This window comes from Taudactylus pleione, unplaced genomic scaffold, assembly GCF_031769625.1.
Source record: "Taudactylus pleione unplaced genomic scaffold, aTauple2 ptg000219l, whole genome shotgun sequence".
Lineage (NCBI taxonomy): Eukaryota > Metazoa > Chordata > Amphibia > Anura > Myobatrachidae > Taudactylus > Taudactylus pleione.
The window spans coordinates 373,124-396,074 of NW_028284621.1; the positions used below are offsets into that span (position 1 = coordinate 373,124).

The 22,951-nt window shown below is 43.6% G+C and overlaps 1 protein-coding gene across 1 annotated transcript in view; it reads right to left on the reverse strand.

Annotated features, from left to right (window-relative positions):
- Positions 1 to 22,951, reverse strand: part of COL22A1 (collagen type XXII alpha 1 chain) — a 442,369-nt gene that overhangs the window by 221,930 nt on the left and 197,488 nt on the right. The window contains exons 18-21 of the mRNA XM_088478826.1: positions 6,942 to 6,995; positions 5,303 to 5,356; positions 1,766 to 1,810; positions 1,548 to 1,577 (exon numbers count right to left, since the gene is read on the reverse strand). Of these exons, the coding sequence (XP_088334952.1) occupies positions 1,548 to 1,577; positions 1,766 to 1,810; positions 5,303 to 5,356; positions 6,942 to 6,995 (183 nt within the window). The remainder of the gene's footprint in view (positions 1 to 1,547; positions 1,578 to 1,765; positions 1,811 to 5,302; positions 5,357 to 6,941; positions 6,996 to 22,951) is intronic.

Consider the following 22,951-nt stretch of genomic DNA (forward strand, 5'->3'; position numbering starts at 1 on the left):
TAAATGAAGGAAAAACAAAGTTGTATTAACTTAGAGCAGTGGTTCTTCTCAGCCTCAACCCTCACATTTTCCCAACAGGTCACATTTTGAGGGTTTCTCCCTGTGGGAGCAGGTGGGATAATTACTGACCCAGAAAAACAGATAAACTCACCTGTGCATGATTACAGAAATCCACAAAACATGGCCTGTTGGTGGTAGTTGAGGACTTGAGTTGAGAACCCTTGATTTATGCTGGGCATACGCTGTCAGATAAAATGTCTGTCAGACCAGCCTGACACCCAGCAGATATGATGACCATACATACACCATTATTGCCCATCCAGCCGGAATGGTAAGGGGCTCCCAAAAATCGTTTGGCGCTCCCAGCCGCCCAGAAAAGTGGGCAAGTCTCCTGGGGGCAGAGGCCATCTGGCCGCAGTCGCTCACTTCACGAGTGAAGTGGGCGGTACAGGTGTCCAATGACGCAATTCACATTGAATCGCGTCACCGTGTCACCTCTTTACAATGCCGATACTCGTGGCATTGTATAGCTGGGGGCGGGGTTACCATGACACAATCGCTTCATCACGCCTCTGGACCCGCCCATCTCTGCCACGCAGTGCCCCGAAAAAGTTGGCAAGTATGATATATATATATATATATATATATTTTTATTTTTATTTTTTTCACAGTGTATCGTCAGATTGGTCACACAATATCATGGTTCTGGGTTCCTCCCCTGTGGAGGAGACATTTCCGCATTCCTCCCCTGTGAAGAGACAGGGGCAATGTCGACGGCCCGCGGCAGCACATACACTGTTCACTGCGGCCAACATGCAGCTCAGAAATGATCACATCTGTCGGAACATGCCAGGTGATTCAGCATGACTGACAGACAGATGAGTTGTAGTTGGTCGCGCAAATACACTGTACAAGTATCTGGCTGATACTTCTATAAAAACGCAATAAAAAAAGATGAAAACTTTATTAAATAGGAATAGAATTGTAAACACATATTGGGGTAAATGTAATAGATTGCACCATGCACACAGCGGCGTGTTACCGGCGAGTCTACCCCATATTTTAAAGGGGCACTAATTTAAAAGGCAAAACCAGGTTTGTTTTGCCTTTTAAATGATTGCCCCTTTAAATCATCGGGCAAACTCGCTGATGCCTGCTCCGTGCAAGCAATTACATTTCGCCCAGTGTGTTAGATTCTTCGCAATTGCTATTATTAAATAAACCATGTGATTGTTACTGTACATTGACAAGTTTGGTTATATACAAAGTATATGGAGTAATGTACTTCTGTCCTTACCAGTGTAAGTGATAATAATATTGGGATTATGGAAACACATGGCCGTGTAGCGGAGTCAGGGGAAGAACAATATTTAGTCATTACCTTTCTATCCGGAGATCAGATGCCAATATTTCTTCCGTGTTTAGTTTACAGTTATACATTCGTCATTTCTGGGGCTGTTATTTTTTGACCCGTGAAAAAAGTCATTTTTCCAGTTATAGTAAAAACATAATATAAAGTAAAAGAAAAGAAAATTAGGAAATCTCACTTGTTCTCCCTTCAGTCCTTCCAGCTGAACCTAGGAGATAAGAAGTCAGTTAACTTACACATACAAAAAGTTTCCTGTTCGATATTAATTTTATTTTTTATTCTTCAACAGTCAAAAAAAGTAAATAAAATGCAACATCTGCAGCAATGCAACAACAACAACAACAACAACAACAACAACAACAACAACAACAACAGATACAAGTAAATATTCCTTACGGCACTGCCAGGTAATCCGGGTGTCCCGATTTCTCCCTTCTCACCCTTCAAAAAGGAAGCAAAACAAGTCATTCAGAGAACAGATGACTTAGTTACAGTCATTGTTACAGTACACAATATATCTAATATTACACACGCTAGGAAGTATTTATATTTAGCCATATAAGAGTCGCTTTATATGGCACAGTTTTAAGTGCATACATTTCAGGATTTTGCAGACCCAAACCGGACTGGCATTTCATGTCACCTATCCCTCCATTTGGACACTACACCCATGTATTTTTTATTTGGGATGGAATTAAGGGAACCTATTGCTGGACCATATTAAATAGTAGTATTCTCTATATATTGTAGCTAACGCTTTATAATACCTTTGGTGTATCTATTAAGTTTAATTATTCAAGCAAACAAATCAGGAATATTGTGCTATGCCTGGCGGACAGTAACTAAGACTATGGGGTCTATTTACAAATAATCGCGGCACCGCCAAAATGATTATCTATCCATATGGTAGGGGATATTTTCATTTTTAATTAAAATATCCCCGTTATGTACCAAGGGGAACTCGCAGGGACAGTGGCTGCGATAACCGCTGATCCTGTTAGTTATATCCCCGGCAAATTGTGTAAGTCTTTCACAGAAATGAAAGACTTCTCCTGGGGGAACCTGCATGTGCACAATGTCAGCTTCCGGAGTCGGCCCGGGGCCTGCGAGAGAGAGATTGAAAGATCTCTCTCCTGCCCCTGGAGCGCCCATAGGCCTACAGCAGTTAACACCATCTGTAGATGGTGTAAACTACTGGGGCTAAACACCAAAAAACTTTGCTTTTTGGAGTTTAGTACATAGGGGCCAGATCGTAGTCACAATATTTTTAATAATGGGGACTGCGATCTGAAGTGCTAATTAAAGCTCTGCTGGAGATTTCTGTGAAATCCCCTGCATTGTGTTTTCAGTACATAACTACAATGCAGAAAATTATGCAGAAACTGCAGTTTTTGCATAATTTTATGTAAAAAAAACAGCTTGATACATAGGCCGCTATATATATATATATATATATATATATATATATATATATATATATATATAGGTCTGTAATGTCATAAAACAGAACAAGATGTTATGCTCAGGATATCAGCAACTATATCCTTGTACAAGAAGCATTATCTAGCATTTCTTATATTTCACTGATTTTTCCACCTTATGTAGTCTGGTCCAGGAGGACAATCATTTGCTGTCTGGGACACTTGCCATGTACTGTAACTTGTCGAGATTGCCTGAGTTGAAACTCGATTTGCATCGCTGAAACTCAGGTGATTTTTGCCTGCTAATACTCTCAAATATTCGGAAGAATTGGGATTTTCCGAAATCGTGTTTTCTGATAGTGTATGTGATCGAGATTTCTCTGCCGAGTTCCCTGAGTCTGACCGCATCCAAACTCACCCGAACAAGCAGCCTGCACATGTCAGTGAGCTATGTGCAGGCTGCTTGTGAGTTTAAAAAAGAAATAAAGGGTTAATGTAAAAAAAAAAAAATGTAGGGTTACCCCCAAAAAAGCATAACCAGCCTCGGGCTCCTGAGCCAGTCCTGGTTCTAAAATACCGGAAAAAAACCGAGTAGGGTTCCCCCGGTATTTTATGAACCAGCACTGGTCACCCATAGCCAGTGCTGGTTTTAAAAATAGGGGGAAGATATGGCTTAGAGCTCTCCCTATTTTTAAAACCAGCACCGGACTAAAATCTAGCCGGGGTGTGATTCTACAGCCAGGGGACCCTTTCACCGGGTCTCCCCGGCCAAAGCTTTAACACCCCAAGCTAGTCAGCACAAGCCGGGGATCTTAGGGGGATGGGAAAACCCCTCCCCAATAAAGGGGTCCCTCTCTCCTGAGCACCCCAGGCTTACACTGAAGCCCGGGGCACTTCCCTGCACCCCTGGCCGGTGGGTGCAGGGGTAATAGTGTGAAGAATAGATTAATACTATTGTTTTTTACAGTAGTTCTGCAGGAGCCAGTATGCCTGCGCTTTGGCACTTGTGGAACTACAAGTGCCAGCAGGCGACCAGCTACCCGTACTCCCACTATAAAAAAGTTCGGAGCTGGTTATGCTTTTGGGGGGAACCCTACGTCATTTTTTTTTCTTTTGTACATTAACCCTTTAGACAGTAATTACAGGCAGAAACATACACAGATCTGCCAAACTCGCAGCTCAAGGGGTAGTCCATTTAAAACTTCTACTCAGGACCGAGTTTGCTTAAATTACACCCGTGATTATAATCACAATTCTTGGTAAATTCCCAAGTGGTATATTTTCCACGGAAAGTACTTGCGAGTTTGGCCGATGGTGTATTGAATCGAGATTGCATTCTCACCCGAGATTTTCTGTCTAGAGAAATCTTTCCCATATTTGCGTTTACTAAATTTCCGAGTTGCTGAAAATGGTTAAACTCACCCGAGATTGCAATCTCGACACGATTCTTAGTAAATTTACCTCTAAAAATCTGAGACAACCAGGTATATATGAAAGGTGGATCCGTAGGTAAATGTGTAAAACTGACAGGACAGGCTCTAACACCTCTATGGGTCATGAGGCTGAGCGGCACTGTGAGGCTCCGTACAGTATGAATAAGTATAGAACGGTGCAACATGGCAGGATACAGGGTTCTCGTGCCAATCTAGTGTACCTGGAATCTTTTCAGTGAACTAATATCTACAGCAGATTAAATAGACATGAGCCGCTGATCGGTCTTAATAATTAGGGAAAGTGGGCCTGATTCCGAGCCGCTCGTAAGCGACCGCATGTTCGCTCCGAGCGATGTTCGCACAACTGCGCATGCATATGGGTTGTAATACGCATGCGCGAACCAGTCATTGCGGTCGGAAATTGTGTGCTCGCAAAATAGCGAGTGCCTGCTAATTTGAGTGACAGAATGAGGCATTTGTGGGTGGTAACAGGGGAAGGTGCTTGAAAACGGGGAGTGGAGATCCGAACGCAGGCGTGCCAAATGGTCAAAACGGGCGTTTTAAGGGTGTGCATAATTAACAAAGCAGCGTCATCGACCACGTCACTTGGTTGTCTTTTAGCCTGAACTGCTCGCATGATTGCGGTAGGAAAATCCTACCACAAGCAGTGCGAGCAGTTCATAAGCCTTTCGATGTACTCGATTAATCTAATAAAATAGCGGAGATGACGTAGGATGCGAGCGGCCAGGGGGCGTTTTTTAAAAAATAGCGAGCGCATGTTTCGTTCACTCGTTCACACATAGAGGTGTCAACAGACCGCAAAGAGCGAGCTCTCTATTTAAATATCCGGCCCCTTTTTCTGAACGAGCGAGCGCATATAGCGTCCGGCTCTGAATCAGGCCCAGTGTTCAAACCTCTAGGAAAGGAAACTGCATTAATTTTATTATAACATTGCAAATAAAATTGATTTATGACATTTTTGTTTGACGTGTAAGTCACAAGTTTCCCTACTTAAAAGTAAAGTTTCTCAAGTGCAGTCATTAAACACATTTGCGCTGCGCTGATAGGGTCACACTTACGCTGTCTCCTTTAAGGCCTTTCAGACCCGGTAAGCCAATGCTGCCTTTAAGGCCCTGTTAGTAAAAGAAATAAAGAAATGTACATTCAATTATATATTGCTGTAATAAAATCGTTAAGCAACGTAAAGCTGAAATAATGGGCCTCGTTTAGAGTAAGGAGTAACTCCAGATAACGGGGAACCTATACAAAGGAGGGACTAATGCAATTTCCTTTTTCATGCAGGGAAGATATTCCCTTCCCTCTGTTCCTCTCCTCACGTCGTGATACTGTCCCATCTTTCTCCAATGTTCATGTTGGCACCCAGGAAAAGAGGAGTCACAGACTGATCTACTTCATCTCCTAACGCTGATATGACAGAGCTAAGGCTGCGCCCAATCAAAGCTTGGGCTAGCAACGTACAGAGCCGGGCTAAATGTTCTTGATTGTCAACGTAGGGACAAGAAGCCTTTCCTTAGCTGGCGTGGGATTGGGTTCTTCTGAATTGCAGGGTCTTTGCGTTGGGACAATCCATCTCTTCTTATTTGGGGGGTTTGATGTTATAGAAAATGTTTACCTAAAGTAACATTATCCTTTAACTTCACGGTGCTGAGTAACTCCACAATACTGCAGGTGGTTTCTGCTACAGTTCAGAAGTACCTATTATGCTCACCCAACCCAGGCCATAAATACTGTGCACAGCATCTTTCTACAGGGGATAAGAATGTGCTACATGTAGGAATGCACAGAAAATGTACCAGTATACGGGCATCATCTTTCATTAAAAAAAAAACTTGTTGAATATTTGAAGAGAGATGGATATGTACTGTACTGTATCTAACGCACATAGGGACAGATTCAAATAGATACAGGAGCCGTCAGAACGGTTCCTGGAGGCTTCTGCGCATTAACTTAAGAAAGCAGATTCTGCTCGTAGGCTTTGGAGGGAAGAGGAGAATCTGCCTATAGTAATAGGTGTATAAATGGGCAGTGCAAACTGCCATCGTTAGTTTGCAGCTAATTGAATCCGCCCCAGAGAGGCAGTTAGTGTGATCGTGTTGGTGCACCTGAAAATAGTGCAGTGCACCAACATGGATACTTGGGGTATATTTACCAAAGTGCAGGCTTTTAGAAGTGGATTTGTTGTCCATAGCAACTAATCAAATTCTTGCTATTATCCACTAGAACAGGGGTGGGCAATAAGAGGACCTCCAGATATGGTTGAACTACAATTCCCAGCATGCCTTGCAACAGTTTTAACATGGCCAAATAGCAAAACTGTAGCAAGGCATGCTGGGATGTTTAGTTCTGCAACAGCTGGGGTGCCGCCTACAGCCCACCCCTACTCTAGAAGGTGCTAGATAAATGTTAAGTAGAATCTGATTGGTTGCTATGGGCAACATCTCCCCTTCTAAAAACCTGCACTTTAGTAAACATACCCCTTAGTGTGCTTACATATAGGACCAGGCCTGTTATTTAGCAAGGGCCTGGAATAGGTTCTGATTAGGACATCGAGGTCCATTTTGTTCATATACCTTTTGCTGTTTTTTAATGGTTATTAGCTTAGACCTAGATCTATTCCTGTTCACCTTGTGTTCCGTATTTTGTCGACCTTACGTGACTAGAACGTGATCAGCCGCTGGTTCCGATGTGATCACTTACCTCTTTTCCTTCAGGACCTAGCTTTCCAGGAAATCCGTCTATACCTCTATCACCCTGCAAGATACAGACATACCAGCAGTTAGATAAAGATAAAGAATACCTGAATTCAACCAAGTAACTCATGTATTCTAGATCAGTGGTTCTCAAACTCGGTCCTCAGAACCCCACACAGGTCACCCAGCAGGTACACAGGTGCATTCATTACTCACTGACACATTTAAAAAAAAAACACAGATGGAGCTAATTATTTCACTTGCGATTCTGTGAGGAGACCTGGAAAACATGCACTGTTTGAGGTCCTGAGGACCGAGCTTGAGAACCAGTGTTCTAGATAAGTTGTCAGTTATTATATTGTATAAATAAATATATATATATATATATGTGTGTATAGAATCACCATTCCTATGAGAGACCTGCACCCATATTGATAGGTATTTTTAAAAGTACAGGTGGAGTCTCCCATATCCAAAATGCTTGGGACCAGGGGTATTTTGGATATCGGAATATTCCGTATTTTGGAATATTTGCATACCATATTGAAATGTTTTAGGAATAGGGCCCAAATCTTAACACAGAATGCATTTATGGTTCATATACACCTTATAGACACAGCCTGAAGGTAATTTTATACAATAGTTTTAATAATTTTGTGGCTCAAACAAAGTTTGTGTACATACATGAATTTCATTTATGTTTCATATATACCTTATACACATAGCCTGAAGGTTATTTTATACTATATATTTAATAATTTGTGCTTTAAACTAGGGATGTGCAGGCTCGGTTCTACTCGGTTCCGTTCGGTTCTTTTTACCGGATCTTATTGGGTTTCAGCTGTCACGAGTTTTGGATAGCCAATAAGATTCGGTAAAAAGAACCGAACGGAACCGAGTAGAACCGAGCCTGCACATCCCTACTTTAAACAAAGTTTGTGTACATTGAACCATCAAAAATCAAAGGTTTCACTATCTCAGTCATGCTAAAAATATTCTGTAATTCGGAATATTCCGTATTTCGGAATATTTGGATATGGGAGACTCAACCTGTATTTTAAATTATGATAATATTCATTTATTTAAAGTCAATGCAAGAACATGCAGAGGTAATGCCTTGCTGAACACCATGGCAACATAGACTATGAAGCCTCCAAAGTCCTGCCCCATTGTGAAATCTTCCTCATGGGGGAATGTAAAGATTAGGAATTATGGATGACACTGATAAACTTGCAAGAGACCCACCAGTTCCATACGTAGTCTGTGCATTTGCATTCTACATTGAACACCTATTCTTAGAAGGATTACATTTTTTTCAGGGTTTTTTTTTTTTATTAAAGCTATTTTTTTTTAAAATGATTTAGAAAAAAAACTAGATTTTAAACCAGTCTGGTAATCTGTGTTTGTAAATTATCTGCACTGTGTGTATATAATTCGATGCATTTTATAGTAAAAAGTAAGTAACTAAAATAGAGTCAAAAGAATGAACCTTGAAATTTACAGAGGTAACAAAACAATCTTCCCCATAAGTTTGATAAAAATGTCACATAACCAATCCCTGCTCCCTGAATCCCTGTACCCTGCTCCTTCCACTATCCAATGCTAAGTCTGTGGATTTCTGTTTCCTTCCATTCTGCTGCTCACATCCTGTCACTGCTCCTGTCACATGCAGCCCTGTCCTCACTGACATATCATATACTGATATACTCTGTGCTGCTGGGAACCCTGCTCCTTCCACTATCCAATGCTAAGTCTGTGGATTTCTGTTTCATTCCATTCTGCTCCTCACATCATGTCACTGCCCCTGTCACATGCAGCCCTGTGCTCACTGACACATCACTCATCTCCTGATATACTCTGTGCTGCTGGGGGACCTTGCTCATCCCACTATATAGTTCTTAGTCTGTGGCTTTCTGCTGCCTCCATTCCCCTCCTCACATCATGTCACTGCCCCTGTCACATGTAGCCCTGTCCTCACTGACACATCACTCATCTCCTGATATACTCTGTGCTGCTGGGGGACCTTGCTCATCCCACTATATAGTTCTTAGTCTGTGGCTTTCTGCTGCCTCCATTCCCCTCCTCACATCCTGTCACTGCCCCTGTCACATGCAGCCCTGTCCTCACTACCACATCACTCATCTCCTGATATACTCTGTGCTGCTGGGGACCCTGCTCCTCCCACTATATAACTCTCAGTCTGTGTCTTCATAAAATGCACCTTAAGAGCACAAATGTTGTTTTTAGAAGATGTATTTTCACTTGTTTGGACTATTTATTTGTAACATTTGCTACTGACATCCCATAAATACATGCTGTATATTTATTGTAACTAAAGCAACAATTCTTTTAAATATTTTTTTATAAGCCTTAGTAGTATAGTAGATCAAACAACTTTCCATTTAATATGAAAATATTATTAGCAGTCGTTTAACTAAAAGTAATTATACGATTCTATTCCTGTGCAGTGTAATAAAATATTCTGCAACGTGCACAAGTGTACTATACAGATTTCTGAAACAGTTCCCACTTTAGCAAGATTATAAACCGTATACAATACTCCTTACTAAAAATAATATGGGAGATCCGAGGTGACTTAATGTAACTGTAACAACTAGAGATGTGCGCCGACCAGTGCCAGGTTAACGTCCACATGGGCCTGGAGCTGAAATTCATGAGGGGCCTATTGTGTGCCGCTGTTGGGGGTGTGACAAGTGCCGCAGCAGTGTGACTGGTGATGTGGGGTCATGACCTATGTGGTGTAGGTGTGGTTTACATAGGGGTGTGGCCTGTGCTGTGGGTGTGTTTAGTTCCATGGAAGGTATTGCTGGCGCCTACCTTAAAACTAAGCGGCCACTGTTGGAAATCCGCCACTCTCTGTCCTTCCCTCCAAACACCACTCTCAATTTACATATACACATTATATATACACCTGGGCTCAATTCTATTAAACGCGAAGTGAATAGCGCAGGGAATCAGCTGCTGGAGCTATTCAATTCATCGCGCTGCTAAGCCCGACTAAGGATCTATTCTCGCATCCCTCCTGGGATGCGAGCAGAAATCCGACAAAAGTCCAGACGCGATGCTGTTTTCTGCCCTTAGCGCCGGGAAAGCAGCATCGCGCCGGGAAGTTCAGTTGGAGAATGCCCGTTCTCGCATCTAAACACCCTGTTCAAGGTGTGAAAATGGCCATTCCCCGACCTAACAGCACGCTGAATTGAATAGCGCCTGGAGCTCATTCCCGATGCTATGCACTTTGCATTTAATTGAATCGAGTCCATTAAGCGCAGTGCCGCACTGATAAGACTTTGGGCACTGGAGTGTGTCCAGAGTCTATAGTGCATGCACGGGTCACCAAGAAAATGTCCGTGGCGACTTTCCCCTGTACTGAGCATGCGCAAAACATTGGGAAAATGGCCACGGTGGTTTTTTTCCAATCATTTTTTACAGTGCTGACACTGGCGCTGACGTGGGACTCCTGCGTGGTAAGTATAATATGGGTGCAGGGTGTGCGGTACGGGCCCCTCCTGGACCCAGGGGTCTGTGTGCACCGCACACCCTGTACCCATTATAAATATGCCTCAGCAGTGGCGGAACTCCCGGAGACAATGGAGTAATTTGCCGCCGGGCTACAGCCCTTAAGGGGACCCCTGGCTAAATTGTCCCCCGGGCAGCTCCGGGCACTGCTATGGAGATGGAGCGCCGCTGATCGGCGCTCCACGTCCAGTGGCGTCAATACGGGGGGTGTGCGGTCACATCCCCTATTGGCCGGGCACGTCTGAATGTGTTACCAGCGGGCGCCCGGCTCCTTCTTTCCCCCCGGCGGTAGCTGGAGGAACGGAGCTCACTCCTGATCTCCGCTTCCGGGTCCCGCAAAGCACTATGGGACCTTTTATCTGCTTAATTGATAATGAAATAACGAGGGAATAGCCCACACCTGTCCAAGAATTAGCTTTTGAGTTGATAGTCCCATTACTTTTGGCCCCTTAAAAAGTGGGAGGCACATATAGAAACTGTTGTAATTCCTACACCGTTCACCTGATTTGGATGTAATTACCCTCAAATTAAATCTGAAAGTCTGCAGGTAAAGCACATCTTGTTTGTTTCATTTCAAAGCCATTGTGGTGGTGAATAGAGGACAAAATCTGAAAATTCTGTCAATGTCCCAATATGTATGCACCTGACTGTATATATATATATATATATATATATATATATATAATATACACACACTTTATATATCTATATATATATATATATATATATATATATACATACACACACACATATATATATATATACACATACATGCACATATATATATATATATATATATATATATATATATATATATGTATATATAAATAAATACTCTGGGGCCAGACATTACACAGACCTGTAGCAGGAAGTTAATATGGACCTGCTGGGCTGCCTTCCTTCCTGTTTCCTGAGCTAGGTGACAGGATGGTGGGAACAGGATGGTCAGTGGGCGGAGCTTCGGCGGATCGGAGGTGGGCGGGGCTACGGCCGGCCGGTCCGTCCACCGGCCGAGGGAGAAGGGATGGAAGGTGGGCAAGGGGGTGTGGGAGAGGGATAAACTTAGCTGCTGGCGGCCGGGGGAAGAGTTAGCTGGGCTGGTGGTGACAGGAAAAAAGAAAAAAGTCTTATTTTTTTTTCCTGTCTCCACCGCAGCCAGTGTATGTGGGCCTATTTTCAATGGGAGGCCTGGAGCTGTAGCTCCACCCGCCCCATTGTTAATCCGGCCCTGGCGCCGACCCACGTGTTTTGGTTGTATTTCATCTTTATGTTTTGGTTTTGGCAAAACCACCCTCAAGTGTTCTGGTTCAGATTCATTTATGGTTCGGTTTTGGATCCCTTACAAAGTGGATGAAAATCAGTTTTTAAGATCCATAAAAAAAAAAAAAAGATCAAACTGCTAAAATCGTGTCATTTGGACCCTGTTTACATGCAATCCAAAACCCGAGTTTGGTATTTAAATTATACCTCTTTTACACCAACCGAATAACCCGGGTTATTGCCAGGTCGACCCGGGTCGATGCTCTGTGTGAACGGCTCCCAGAAAAATTTCCCGGGTTGACTTACCCGGGAATCTTACTCGGGTTGAGAGCAGGGTTGAACACGGGTTGTTCCCGTGTCATGCGGCAGTGTGAACGGGTGCTACCCTGCTTATTTGACCCGGCAAGCTCTGAAAGATGCTGATTGGAGCTTCTGGGGCACTGGCAGATGATGTAATTTGTCAGTGCCCTGCAGAGAGAGACGCACATGAAGCCATCGCTTGCCTGCCTAACCTCCTGCACCACAGCAGCCACAAAAGCAGGCAGGCACACAGCCTGCCATAGCCAGAACTGCAGCCTGCACCACAACCTGACCAGCAGCCACAAATGCTGGCTGATACACAGCCTGCCACAGCCAGAACAGCACCCTGTAGCAATGCTGTAATCAGTCCCCAACCCTTTCTTTTGTTGCCTTTTGTGACCATCTTTGTCAGACCTTAAAACAGACCATTTTTAATGACTTCTATAGAGAAAAGCAGGGATTACCCGGGTTCAGTGTGAACGGGGCAAACCCGGGAATAACCTGGGTCAAGTCGCAGTGTAAACGGGGTCTGAAGCCGAGTTCGACCCGGGATTGACCAGTGTTCAAATTCCTGGGTCGGACCCGGGATTTTGGTGTAAAAGGGGTATTAGAGTTCCGAACTGACTGCAGAACCAAATCGGGACTCAAATCGACTCGGAACACTTACATTTGGGTGTGTTCATATTACAGGAACCGAAATGCACATCTTTAGTAACAACTTACAGTAATGGGGCGATTATTATTAGTTTTATTATCCTTTATTTATAAAGCACGAATATATTACACTGCGCTGTACTCCGACGCGAGGCCTACTGCGAGGAAGAAGTCTTATCAGACACTATTGCTTCAACAAGACCGATCCTTGCTTTTTAATCCTAAATGGATGTAGCCATCACTCCCACCCCCCCAGGGCCGGCTCTAGGCGTGTTCGACCAGTGCGGTCGAACAGGGGCGCCACCCATAGAGGGCGCACCCCTCCCCAACATCCCGATTTCAGCAAGACAGTACTGTCCTGCTGTTCCACCCGTGGGCCGAAGTGGCCCGCGGGTGGTGAAATCGGGAGGTTGGGGACCCCCACCGCCGTAGCTGTGCGTTCCGTGCAGTCACGCCTCCAAATAATGTCACAGAGGGTGTGGCCTATGGTAATTAGGCCACACACCCATTTTTGGTGAGAAGGCGCAATTTAAAGAGCTGGCACAGGGTGTTCCGAACCCTGGAGCCAGCCCTGCCAATGTTATTGCTGACACCCATTCTCATGGTACTTTTTGACCCTTGATGAATAGGTCTTTGTGTGACTGCTGCCCAACTCCACTAACTTCCACTCAGTGCAGCCATGAATCTCAATGACAAGCTCTCTATTCATACCAGTCTGCTAGTACACCTTGTAAGACACTTGCTAAGTATAAATTAAAAATATATTGGGAGATAAATATATGTATTTTCTTAGAACATTAACTACTGTGTCCAAAACATGTGCAAAAAGTTCCCCTGTTCACATGGATTCATACCTCCCAACATGACCCTCTCCAGGAGGGACACAGTGCTCTGGTCCTGGACTTCCCTGGTCATTTATGATTGGTGGCGGCTCCAGGGGTGGGGCTGCAGCACAGTCCAAAATTCAAATAGGGGAGTCACACCAACTGCCAGTGAGTCCCAGCCAGTGATATTTGGCAGTGTGTGAAATGACAGTTGGTGTGATTCCCCTATTTGAATTTTGAACTGTGCTGCAGCCCCACCTCTTACCAGGGAAGCCCAGGACCAGAACATTGTGTCCCTCCTGGAGAGGGTCATGTTGGGAGGTACGTGGATTCCTATTCCCCTTTCTTTGAGATTTGCTTCCATCTGGTTAATAGCCAAGATAATATCCAATTTGATTCCTTTCCATATATACAGCCATGTTAACAGGGAACTCATTAAGACACATCTCAGTATTCCACCGACGCGTTTTGCTGTCTGAGGCGAACTGAAAATGATCCAGTTGCTGCCTCACCTCAGGGCCTCATTTATCAAGTTCAATGACATTCAATGAGTGATAAAACTTGTTGCGTATATGATAATTGTGCTCCAGCCAATCAGCCCCCAACTGTCAACTGTTTCAAAAATGACAGTTGGGAGCTGATTGGCTGGAGCACCATTTATCCTACGCAATGAGTTTGATCACTCGTTGTGAGTGATAACACTCGTTGATAAATTAGGCCCTACATCTGCCATTTGTAGGGAATCAGAGCAAGGTGCAGGGGGCAAAGATTGTTCTGTTCATATTTTGAGTGTTATTTCTATGCACCTGAGCAATACAAATAAATGAAGTATTGCCACATATTAGGGTACATTTACTAAAATGCGGTTTTGTAAATCCCCACATTTATTGATAAATTGTTTGTGCGGTTTGGCAACATTTACTAAAAGGCAAACGCAGATATAATTGCATTCTTTGAAACTGCCATCCCAATTTTTTTTCCCGAATGCCAATTATACAAACCATGCAATGTATTAAGCTGTGGTCTGCAAAACTGTACTTCAAGCCTCCACAGAAAACTACAGACATGGTCCTGAAAGGTGAAGTAGAGCATGCTGGCTCTCGTAGTGCCACAGTGGACAGCGTTCCCGCTAGGCTGTTTTAGCGGGGCGCGGTGCGGCACCCTGCCCTCCTTCTGGAGGGCAAAAAGCGCCCTGCCCTCACAGCCTGCAGGTGCCGTCTTCACCCGCGGGTCTATTCTCCCTGTCAGCAGTGCTTGGGGGCTGCCCGGCATGTCCGTAAGTGCCGGGCACGCCCCCAAGAGTTACGAAAAGGGTGACACGTCTTATAGACATGCCCCCTTTTCAATGGTCATGCACCCTTTTCAGGGGCGTGCGCAGAAGTGCCTTCGCTAGCTCCGGTGCCCTGCCTGCCACCGGAGCTACAGTGAACACTAGTGGACCCTAATACTTAGCATTGTGTTAGTTGCGGGGATCTGGTATTTTTTCAGGTCCCCAGCTAGGGTACTGGGACGCAGGCTCTGATAACAGACGACTTGCAGAAAACGGAAAGGGTTACAATTGTTTGGTTTATGTCCGGCTTTACCATTCAGTTTTGCCTGACCCATATGTGGTTTAGGGGCTTCTATACTACAAGACATTGGATGTGGTTTTAGGTTTCAGCCTCCAAGCTGTATCTGAAGTGTGGCGCTGTGGAATACACACAAAATATTAATTAATAATTTAGGACCATACTTGCCTAACCTCCCGATTTGGACGGGAGCCTCCCGAAAATCGGGTGCCGCTCCCAGCCCCCCAGAAAGGCAGGCAAGCCTCCCGGCCACCGGCGATCCCCCCCAGCATCGGTTCTATGATAAACCCTGGATGTTCTGAGGAAACCGGGAACACAGTCAGCCCGGAGAAACGCGTCAAGGGGCCCATTGCCGAGACATTCTGTGCTAAGGACTTTCATTCACCACTCCTGTATATTGCAGCACTGGAGGTTCACCAGCCTCTCATCACACCGCAGCTTCCTCGAGCCTCTCACAGCACCCCGGTTCGTTATTGCCGGTGAGGACACAGCCCCACACAGAGACCAGACAGGTTGTGCACCAGACGGCTTTCATCCACAGCCGCGACTAACTATCACTGCAACTTACCTAACACTGTTGAACTCAGCCTGGCAACTGATTAATCATCTCCTCATTGTGGACGCACTCATACAATTCACAGCATTCTAGAGGGATATTTGCCATTCAGAGGGGGATATTTATTCTACATCACTTTGGTGAATTATTACGTAAAAGAGAACTGATTAATGGTCCTTGATCATTTGAATTGATGTTCACTCGTTAATCTCACTTTTTGTGGTTCATGCATTTATCTGTTTTTAATATCTTTCATTAAACCATTTATATGTACTAGTGTGGTCATCTGATTTAACCAGCAGTCCACATCCATTCTTGTGTTCTATATTGTGTAGCAGGAACAGCACCTGCTGTGTGAGCGGCTCGTTACTTCAGTAGTATATATCTGTCCTGTCAGTGCACCTATATTTCATATAAAGTATGATTTAGGGCCTGATTTAGAGATATACGCTAACCCCATGGTTAGCGCATGTCGAAGCCGGATAATTGGCTGAGACAGAATCTGTTAAAATTAAAATCTGCACGACGTCATTTTGCGAATGGCCGCACAACGCCATTTTAGCAAATCCCACAATATCAGTACATACGGCGATGCTGATTGACAGGCTGCGGCATTTGGGAGGGCGAAGCTGGAGTTTGCCTGGCCACTGTTCCTGGAAAAAAAGTCTGAACCTGTATAGGAAGCTGATGTCGCGGCTTTTCTCCACTCCAAGTCACGTTGTGCTTCATTTGCAACTTTGTACAAGTTTAAAACTAATTCCTGTGCGGTTAAAGCCACGGAACAGCATCTGTAGTGCACTGAGTGGAGTTCCGTTGCACCTGCGAAGTGATTAAGGTGCAAAATTTAAAGAAACAGTCAAAGCACTACACCGCTCATCACGGCTCAGAAGCGTCGGGCGTCTTGCGCCGTATGGTGATTTGAGGCTTGGTGTATGAATACACATCTGTATGTATAGTTTACAGTCTTGTGTGACAACCAGAGCAGTGACCCAGGAAGGAGTTAAATTACAAGTGAATTCTTTCTGCCAGGTAAAGTTACATAAAGTGACAAATGTAATATGTAGTAATGTCAAGGTTCCATTCTCAATGCATCAAAGGCGAAAACTAATCTCAGAGCCCAGTTATGTGTGATAGCAGAATAAAAGGAAATAGATCAGTCCTTGCAGTCGTATCCCATCAAGTAACAGAGGGAGCCTTACACTCTTTGGTTGAGGTGTCCTGCAGATCATTGAAATCGTGATTGAAGCTGGGACTCAGCTGGCGACACTTCCTGACATGTGAATTAGTGGAGAGGGTAGGGAGTGCAGCGACTTCTGTAGTTGCCTCTGAAACTCTTTCCCCAGCAAAGTTTTGTAGCTATTTATTTTCCTGCCCAGAGTTCCTATGAGATATGTGGAAATAAATGTATTTTATTTATATCTATTTCTGTATTTTGTGCAAAGAAAAAACTAAAAAAAAAACAATCATTTGTTTAGATGTGATTGCACTAATAAAGGAAACAATTGTATGTAATACTAGCTGAAGTACCCGGCATTGCCCTGGTTTAAATCTTCAGGTTATTAAGTTAGGCATTCCAAATCAATGTTTCATTCAAATCCATTCAGTAGAAGGCCCAGAACAGGCTTCCCGGGTCAAAGTTCTGCCCAGCATACACCAAGTTAGGCATCCCAGACCAATTACCACCCCTGTGTGAAGTTTTCATCCAAATCCATCCAGTGGAAGGCCCAGAACACCAACCAGGAACACCAACCAGGACCTCAACATCCTAGTATGTCTTCTGAGATCCAATGTTGCCATTCTGTGACGTTTTTATCCAAATCCATCCAGTGGAAGGCTCAGAACAGGCTCCCCAGGTTAAAGTTCTGCCCAACGTACACCAACGGGAGGTCCAACCTGGACCCTAACCCCACTAAAACTTGGCCAGGATCCAAATGGACCACCTCGTGTTGGTTTCATTCCAATTGGTGCAGGGGTGTCTAAATGCATTACCGGGTAGACAGACAAACCAACAAGCAAACAGACCAATTTATTTTATAAGTAAGATACTATATGTATGTTTTGGTTTTGGATCTGTATTTGAAAAAAAAAAATTAAAGTTCAGTTTATAAATCCAAGTTCAGAACTAACTGCAGAACTGAACAAGCACTCGGAACCCCTAAATTTGGTTGTTGTCGGTTCTCTGGGAACCGGACCCGCACATCTCTAGTTTCTACATACAGTATCACAGAACTCATGGATTTTTAGGAACTTGCTGATACAGTCACAGTTTAATTAGTATCACTAACAACAAGTGACCTCGCTGAGGTGCCTTGTAGATCAGTGATGTCACAGAATGATCGGCTGCATTCTCATCAATGTTGTCACTGGTTACAATAAACTGATAAGATCATTTCTTAGAAAAATAATATTGGCTTATATAATGCCCCCAGTATGTGTATGTAGATGCTCACACTTTATTATAAAAACAATTTCCCATTTGTATTACATAGCTTGCGGTAAAAATGTTCCAAGCATTACAGTCAGTAGATGGCAAAACATATCTAAACATATGTCAAGCACACAGCTCAACAGTGAGTTGCCACGTGGTGCTGGCGCTATAATACAAGTCTGTGTGGAGTTTGTATGTTCTTCCCCTTTGTTTTTCGGCTTTCTCCATGGGACAGAGATGAAGTTAATTGGCCTTTGATTATATTTGCCCCGGTGTTTGTGCATCGCTGGTAGAGTGGTTAAACATTCAATGACAATATCGGTCAACGCGTTTCTCCATTTTATTTCTCAAGCTGTCATTGTATTCTAGAAATAGTTGTGTGCTCATAATTCTGCTTCATTTGAAAATGGGATTATTTTGTGTCAGAAAGGAAGAAAACGTCACAGAAAAAAATGAAAGAAGGTATGGCTGTGTGTGGAATACTGACTCATATTTACGGAGAATAAAACATTATAAGTTTTAGTCATTTTAATTGAAAAGATCCTGCAACTGGCAATGAGTCAGCAATTTATTATTAATGCTAAAATTGACATTGTAAATAAAATATAAATAAGCTTCACAAAGTAGTAACTTAGGAAAGAACATTTTATTTAAGTATGTGTTACGGCAGATTTATGTTAGCATATTAGTCTACCTTTAAACAGCCTAAAAAACTCGCTGTTATTTTTCAAGAAATTTACCCTGTGACTAAAAACTTTCAATGCGCACATAGCAACAAGTTTAGGCTAGGTTGTTCTCGATAGGATGGCCATGCGCAGCTGATTTACATAATGCCCGCTGTCTGTGTGGGGCCGTACGATGAAAGAGGTGGACACTGGGAGAAGGGGCAGGCACTGGGAGGGATGGAGTTGGCTAATCGAGCACACGTATAGTAATGGCATGTCGCTGACCTTAGATACTACGAGGGGTGGAAGCAGCCACATGGACCTTGCAATATTTAAATCAAAAATATCTCCCCCCAAAAAAACCCATGTGCTACTAGCCTAGGCTGGTATTGGCAAAGTCGGCAAGACAAAAAGCACCGAGTTCCTCTGAATATGCCAGTAACAGTACGAGGTTATGCCGGCCAGGTCAGTTGGCACTATAGCAAGGTCTCCTTGCCATACTGTAGGTCCAACCAGTCCTAGACCAGTCAGCAGAGTGCTGAATTCCCTAAGGGTGGTCAGGCCTACAAAAACAAATATGGTCGCCCTCCACCTAGGACGAACCAGCCCCATGATGAAAGCCCTGGGGGCCTGATTCAAAGGTGCTTTTCCTACATCCCTGGTATGGTGGCTGTGGGTATTTAAAAGAAATAATAAAGTGAATGTTAAAATAAACATTTTTAAATAGAGTGCTACTCATCCCAGCATGCCATGACCACCTTAGTATTTGGGTATGCCGGTGCTTACCCTAAATTCCAGGGTCTGCTGAGACCTATAGTGCGGCTTTTAAAAATTGCCCTACAGTACATCCATGCTTCAAAAATCCAAAACAATCATTGCCTAATGAGAACTTGATCCAGACGGAGCCAGAAAGCGAATGAGGAAGAAACAATATACTCTATCTATTTATATATTATTCAGACTTGTGCGTAAACCCATTGGTTTGCATACAAGTCCAGTGGCCGGGGGATCGTCTATACGCAGGACCCGTTCAGTGCAGCTGCGGACATTAGGTGAGTGACATTCTGCAGCCATTTGTGGGTAAGGAGGCGGCAGCGATTGGCTTAGTTTCACGAAACAGAGGTGTGTTTTTTGTGGGACTGCTGGGGCCAGTATCTGGGTTTTCCGACGCAGACCCTCAGCAGTGGAGTTCGGGAAGCCGTTGCTGCAAACATCGTGACCGCAGCATTTTTGTGCGAGCGACATCGCAGCCCCAGGTCTGCTCATGTGCAGTGCGGCTCCTGGACATGCGTAGGTCTAAAAACATCGGAAATGGACACAAACATCGGATTTACATACTGTACATCTCTCAATTAGGCCCATAGCACGGTCTGAGGTCTTTCCAAGGGAAATCCCTTTGGTAATGCATAGAAGTTATTGGCCACTTGCTCCTGATATGCTTTTACTGTATCTTACACTTTCGGCACTTCGTACAGAAATATACGTTACTTGCTATGACTGGTCGCTGGCATTTACAGATTACTGCATCTCTGCATATTGCACAAAATCTCTTTTTTTTTTCCCCAAGTCAAAATTTATGAGTATGTTTAAGATCTACATTGCGGTTATTTTTATTTGTTTGTTTACAGTAGGTCAAGCAGATTATTTGAAGGTAATTAAAGCTGCATACACACACAACGATTTTGTTACCAACGATTTTATGAACGATTTTATAAACGATTTTCTGTCAGCTTATCTGTCAGATTTTTTAAAGTGTAATGAACGATTTTTTTGAACTACAAACGATTTTTGAATATTCCCTTAATGAAAATTGTTCAGTTGATTAGTCTGACTGAACTGCAAACTGCAAATGTGAACGCGCATGAACGATAATCGTTCAACGTTTGACTCAGAAAGTGAACAATTTTTTTCAAACGATTATCGTTAAACGACATCGTTTAACGATAATCGTTCAAAAAATCGTTGTGTGTGTATGCAGCTTTAGTTTCACTTTCTTATGATTCATTTGGTGCAGATGTTCGCCCTCCAACTGCCTTTGGTAAATAATGAATCGGTGATAATGGGCGTCTCACTGTATTTTATTTTTAGCAGCGTGCAGCTACACTATGGGGTAAATTTACCAAGATGGGAGTTCTATTTAAGAAGTGATGTTGCCCATAGCAACCAATCAGATTCCAGGTATTATATCTTCTAGAAGGTGTAGATAAATGAGAAGTAGAATCCGATTGGTTGCTATGGGCAACATCACTTCTTAAATAGAACTCCCATCTTGGTAAATTTACCCCTATATCTCATTATTAGGAAATGACCCTTGAAATATGGTATTTACATTTTTTGTTATTTTAGTAATACTTATACAACCCATGCATTATATATATATTTAATTTATCTCCCTTTTATCACAAGAAACTGGATTTCTATCCCGCAGAAGTAAAATGTGCGGTGATTGTGCTATGAAGGAATATGAGACCCTTTGCTTTGCAATTGATGTTTCATTAAAGTCCCTTTGCCGCCCACCACATCTCTTACTACGGCCTCTGGATTAGTAATTATCCTCTGGGACTGAGTTGCCCTCAAAGATAGGGCACAACGCTGCTGGAAGGAATGGACTGACGCCATGGCTAGACTGAATCATTGTGTTCCACTTAAGGCTTTGGGGTGTGGGAGAAGATGAAAGATATGGCTCGCAGGCGCGATGATAAACTTCTGAGAGAAACCGAATAATAGAGGTTGTTGAAATGTAATCCTGCGTTAGCCGGCACAATGCATCGTGTTACAGTCCGTCCACCTCTCTCAGGAACTTCTGCCTAGTGCCAAACAATGGGAAACATAGAAGTGCTTCTCCAACTCATTGCATTTGGCTTAAAGTCACAATATCCTCGTGTAGAACAAATGTACTTTGGATTTTGGAGACGTACAAGAGATGGCGCTGAATACTTGGACTTAAAGATGTGCAATCATACACTGTGGCTTCAGTCGCGCCAAACAGCCCCTCTCTGCACGCCAGGTATCCCGGGAATGATGGAGGATCCGCCACCTGCCTCTCTCCCTTACCTGTCAGCGGCAGCAACCAGTGTCTCCCAAGACCAGCACACACTGCTGTGTGCTGGGCTGTGGTGGGACCAGGGTGACTGCTGCTGATGACTAGCAGCAGCAGTCTCCTCTGGCTGTGAGGGGTTCCTGTGGATTTGCTCCTGGCTGAGAGGCATACGGTGTCCCCCTGTGGAGCACTCTACGCAGTTTCGCAGGACCACGCCCCCTGAAATTACCCAGGCCCAGCACAGCTCTACAGCCCGGGGTGTGCGGAGGCTAGCTGCATGAGGACACATCTGTATTTTGCAAGTAGTTGATAGTAACAAATAATGCAATATATAAGTCTTGCTAAGGAAAATATATTCCCATGTTTGTTCATAGGCTATTGGTAAAGTTGTGCAAGTGTGTCAGTGAAACTCTCTGCACAGCGCAGGGTAACAAGTGGGCATGATATAGGTAAACAGTAATAATAATTAGGACCCTGGGGTAATGATCCCTACCTTAGCACCGTGAGCCGTTGCAGGAAAATGTGGTCATCATTTAATCTAATGGCCACCTATCAAATATGAATTGGGATCAGTTGGCTTTTTGTGCCAATACCTGCAGTGATTTGTAGACAATTAGATATAATAAAGCTTTATTGGCCTTTGAAGTTATATCATATATGGGCACCTTAGGATAATTTTTTTTGGGGGGGGGGAGCAGGGGCAACCAATGAGCTACTAGCTAGCATTTATCAAGTGCATTCTATAAAATGATAGGTAGAAGCTGATTGGTTGATATGGGCAACTTCTCAGTTTTTCCGCTCGTTAGGAGTCTTGATACATCTCTCCCGTGTCTACATCACTCACATGCCACCAAATATTCTATACTGTGACATAATGGTCGAGTATGCAATAAGAGAACACCTAGGGGTATGTGTGGGTTTTATACTATAGAAGTGGAGATGTTGCCCATAGCAACCAATCAAATTCTACTTATCATTTATCTAGCACCTTCCAGAAGATAATAGCTAGAGTCTGATTGGTTGCTATGGGCAACATTTCCACATTTCCACTTCTATAATCCCGTGAAAATTCCAGCAATATTCCAGGTTTGCAGCAGAGGGCAGCAGTAATCTTCACATCTTACTAAGACTTTTTTATGTCTTTTTTTAATGTTTATTCAGTATACTAAAGATTAATAATTAATT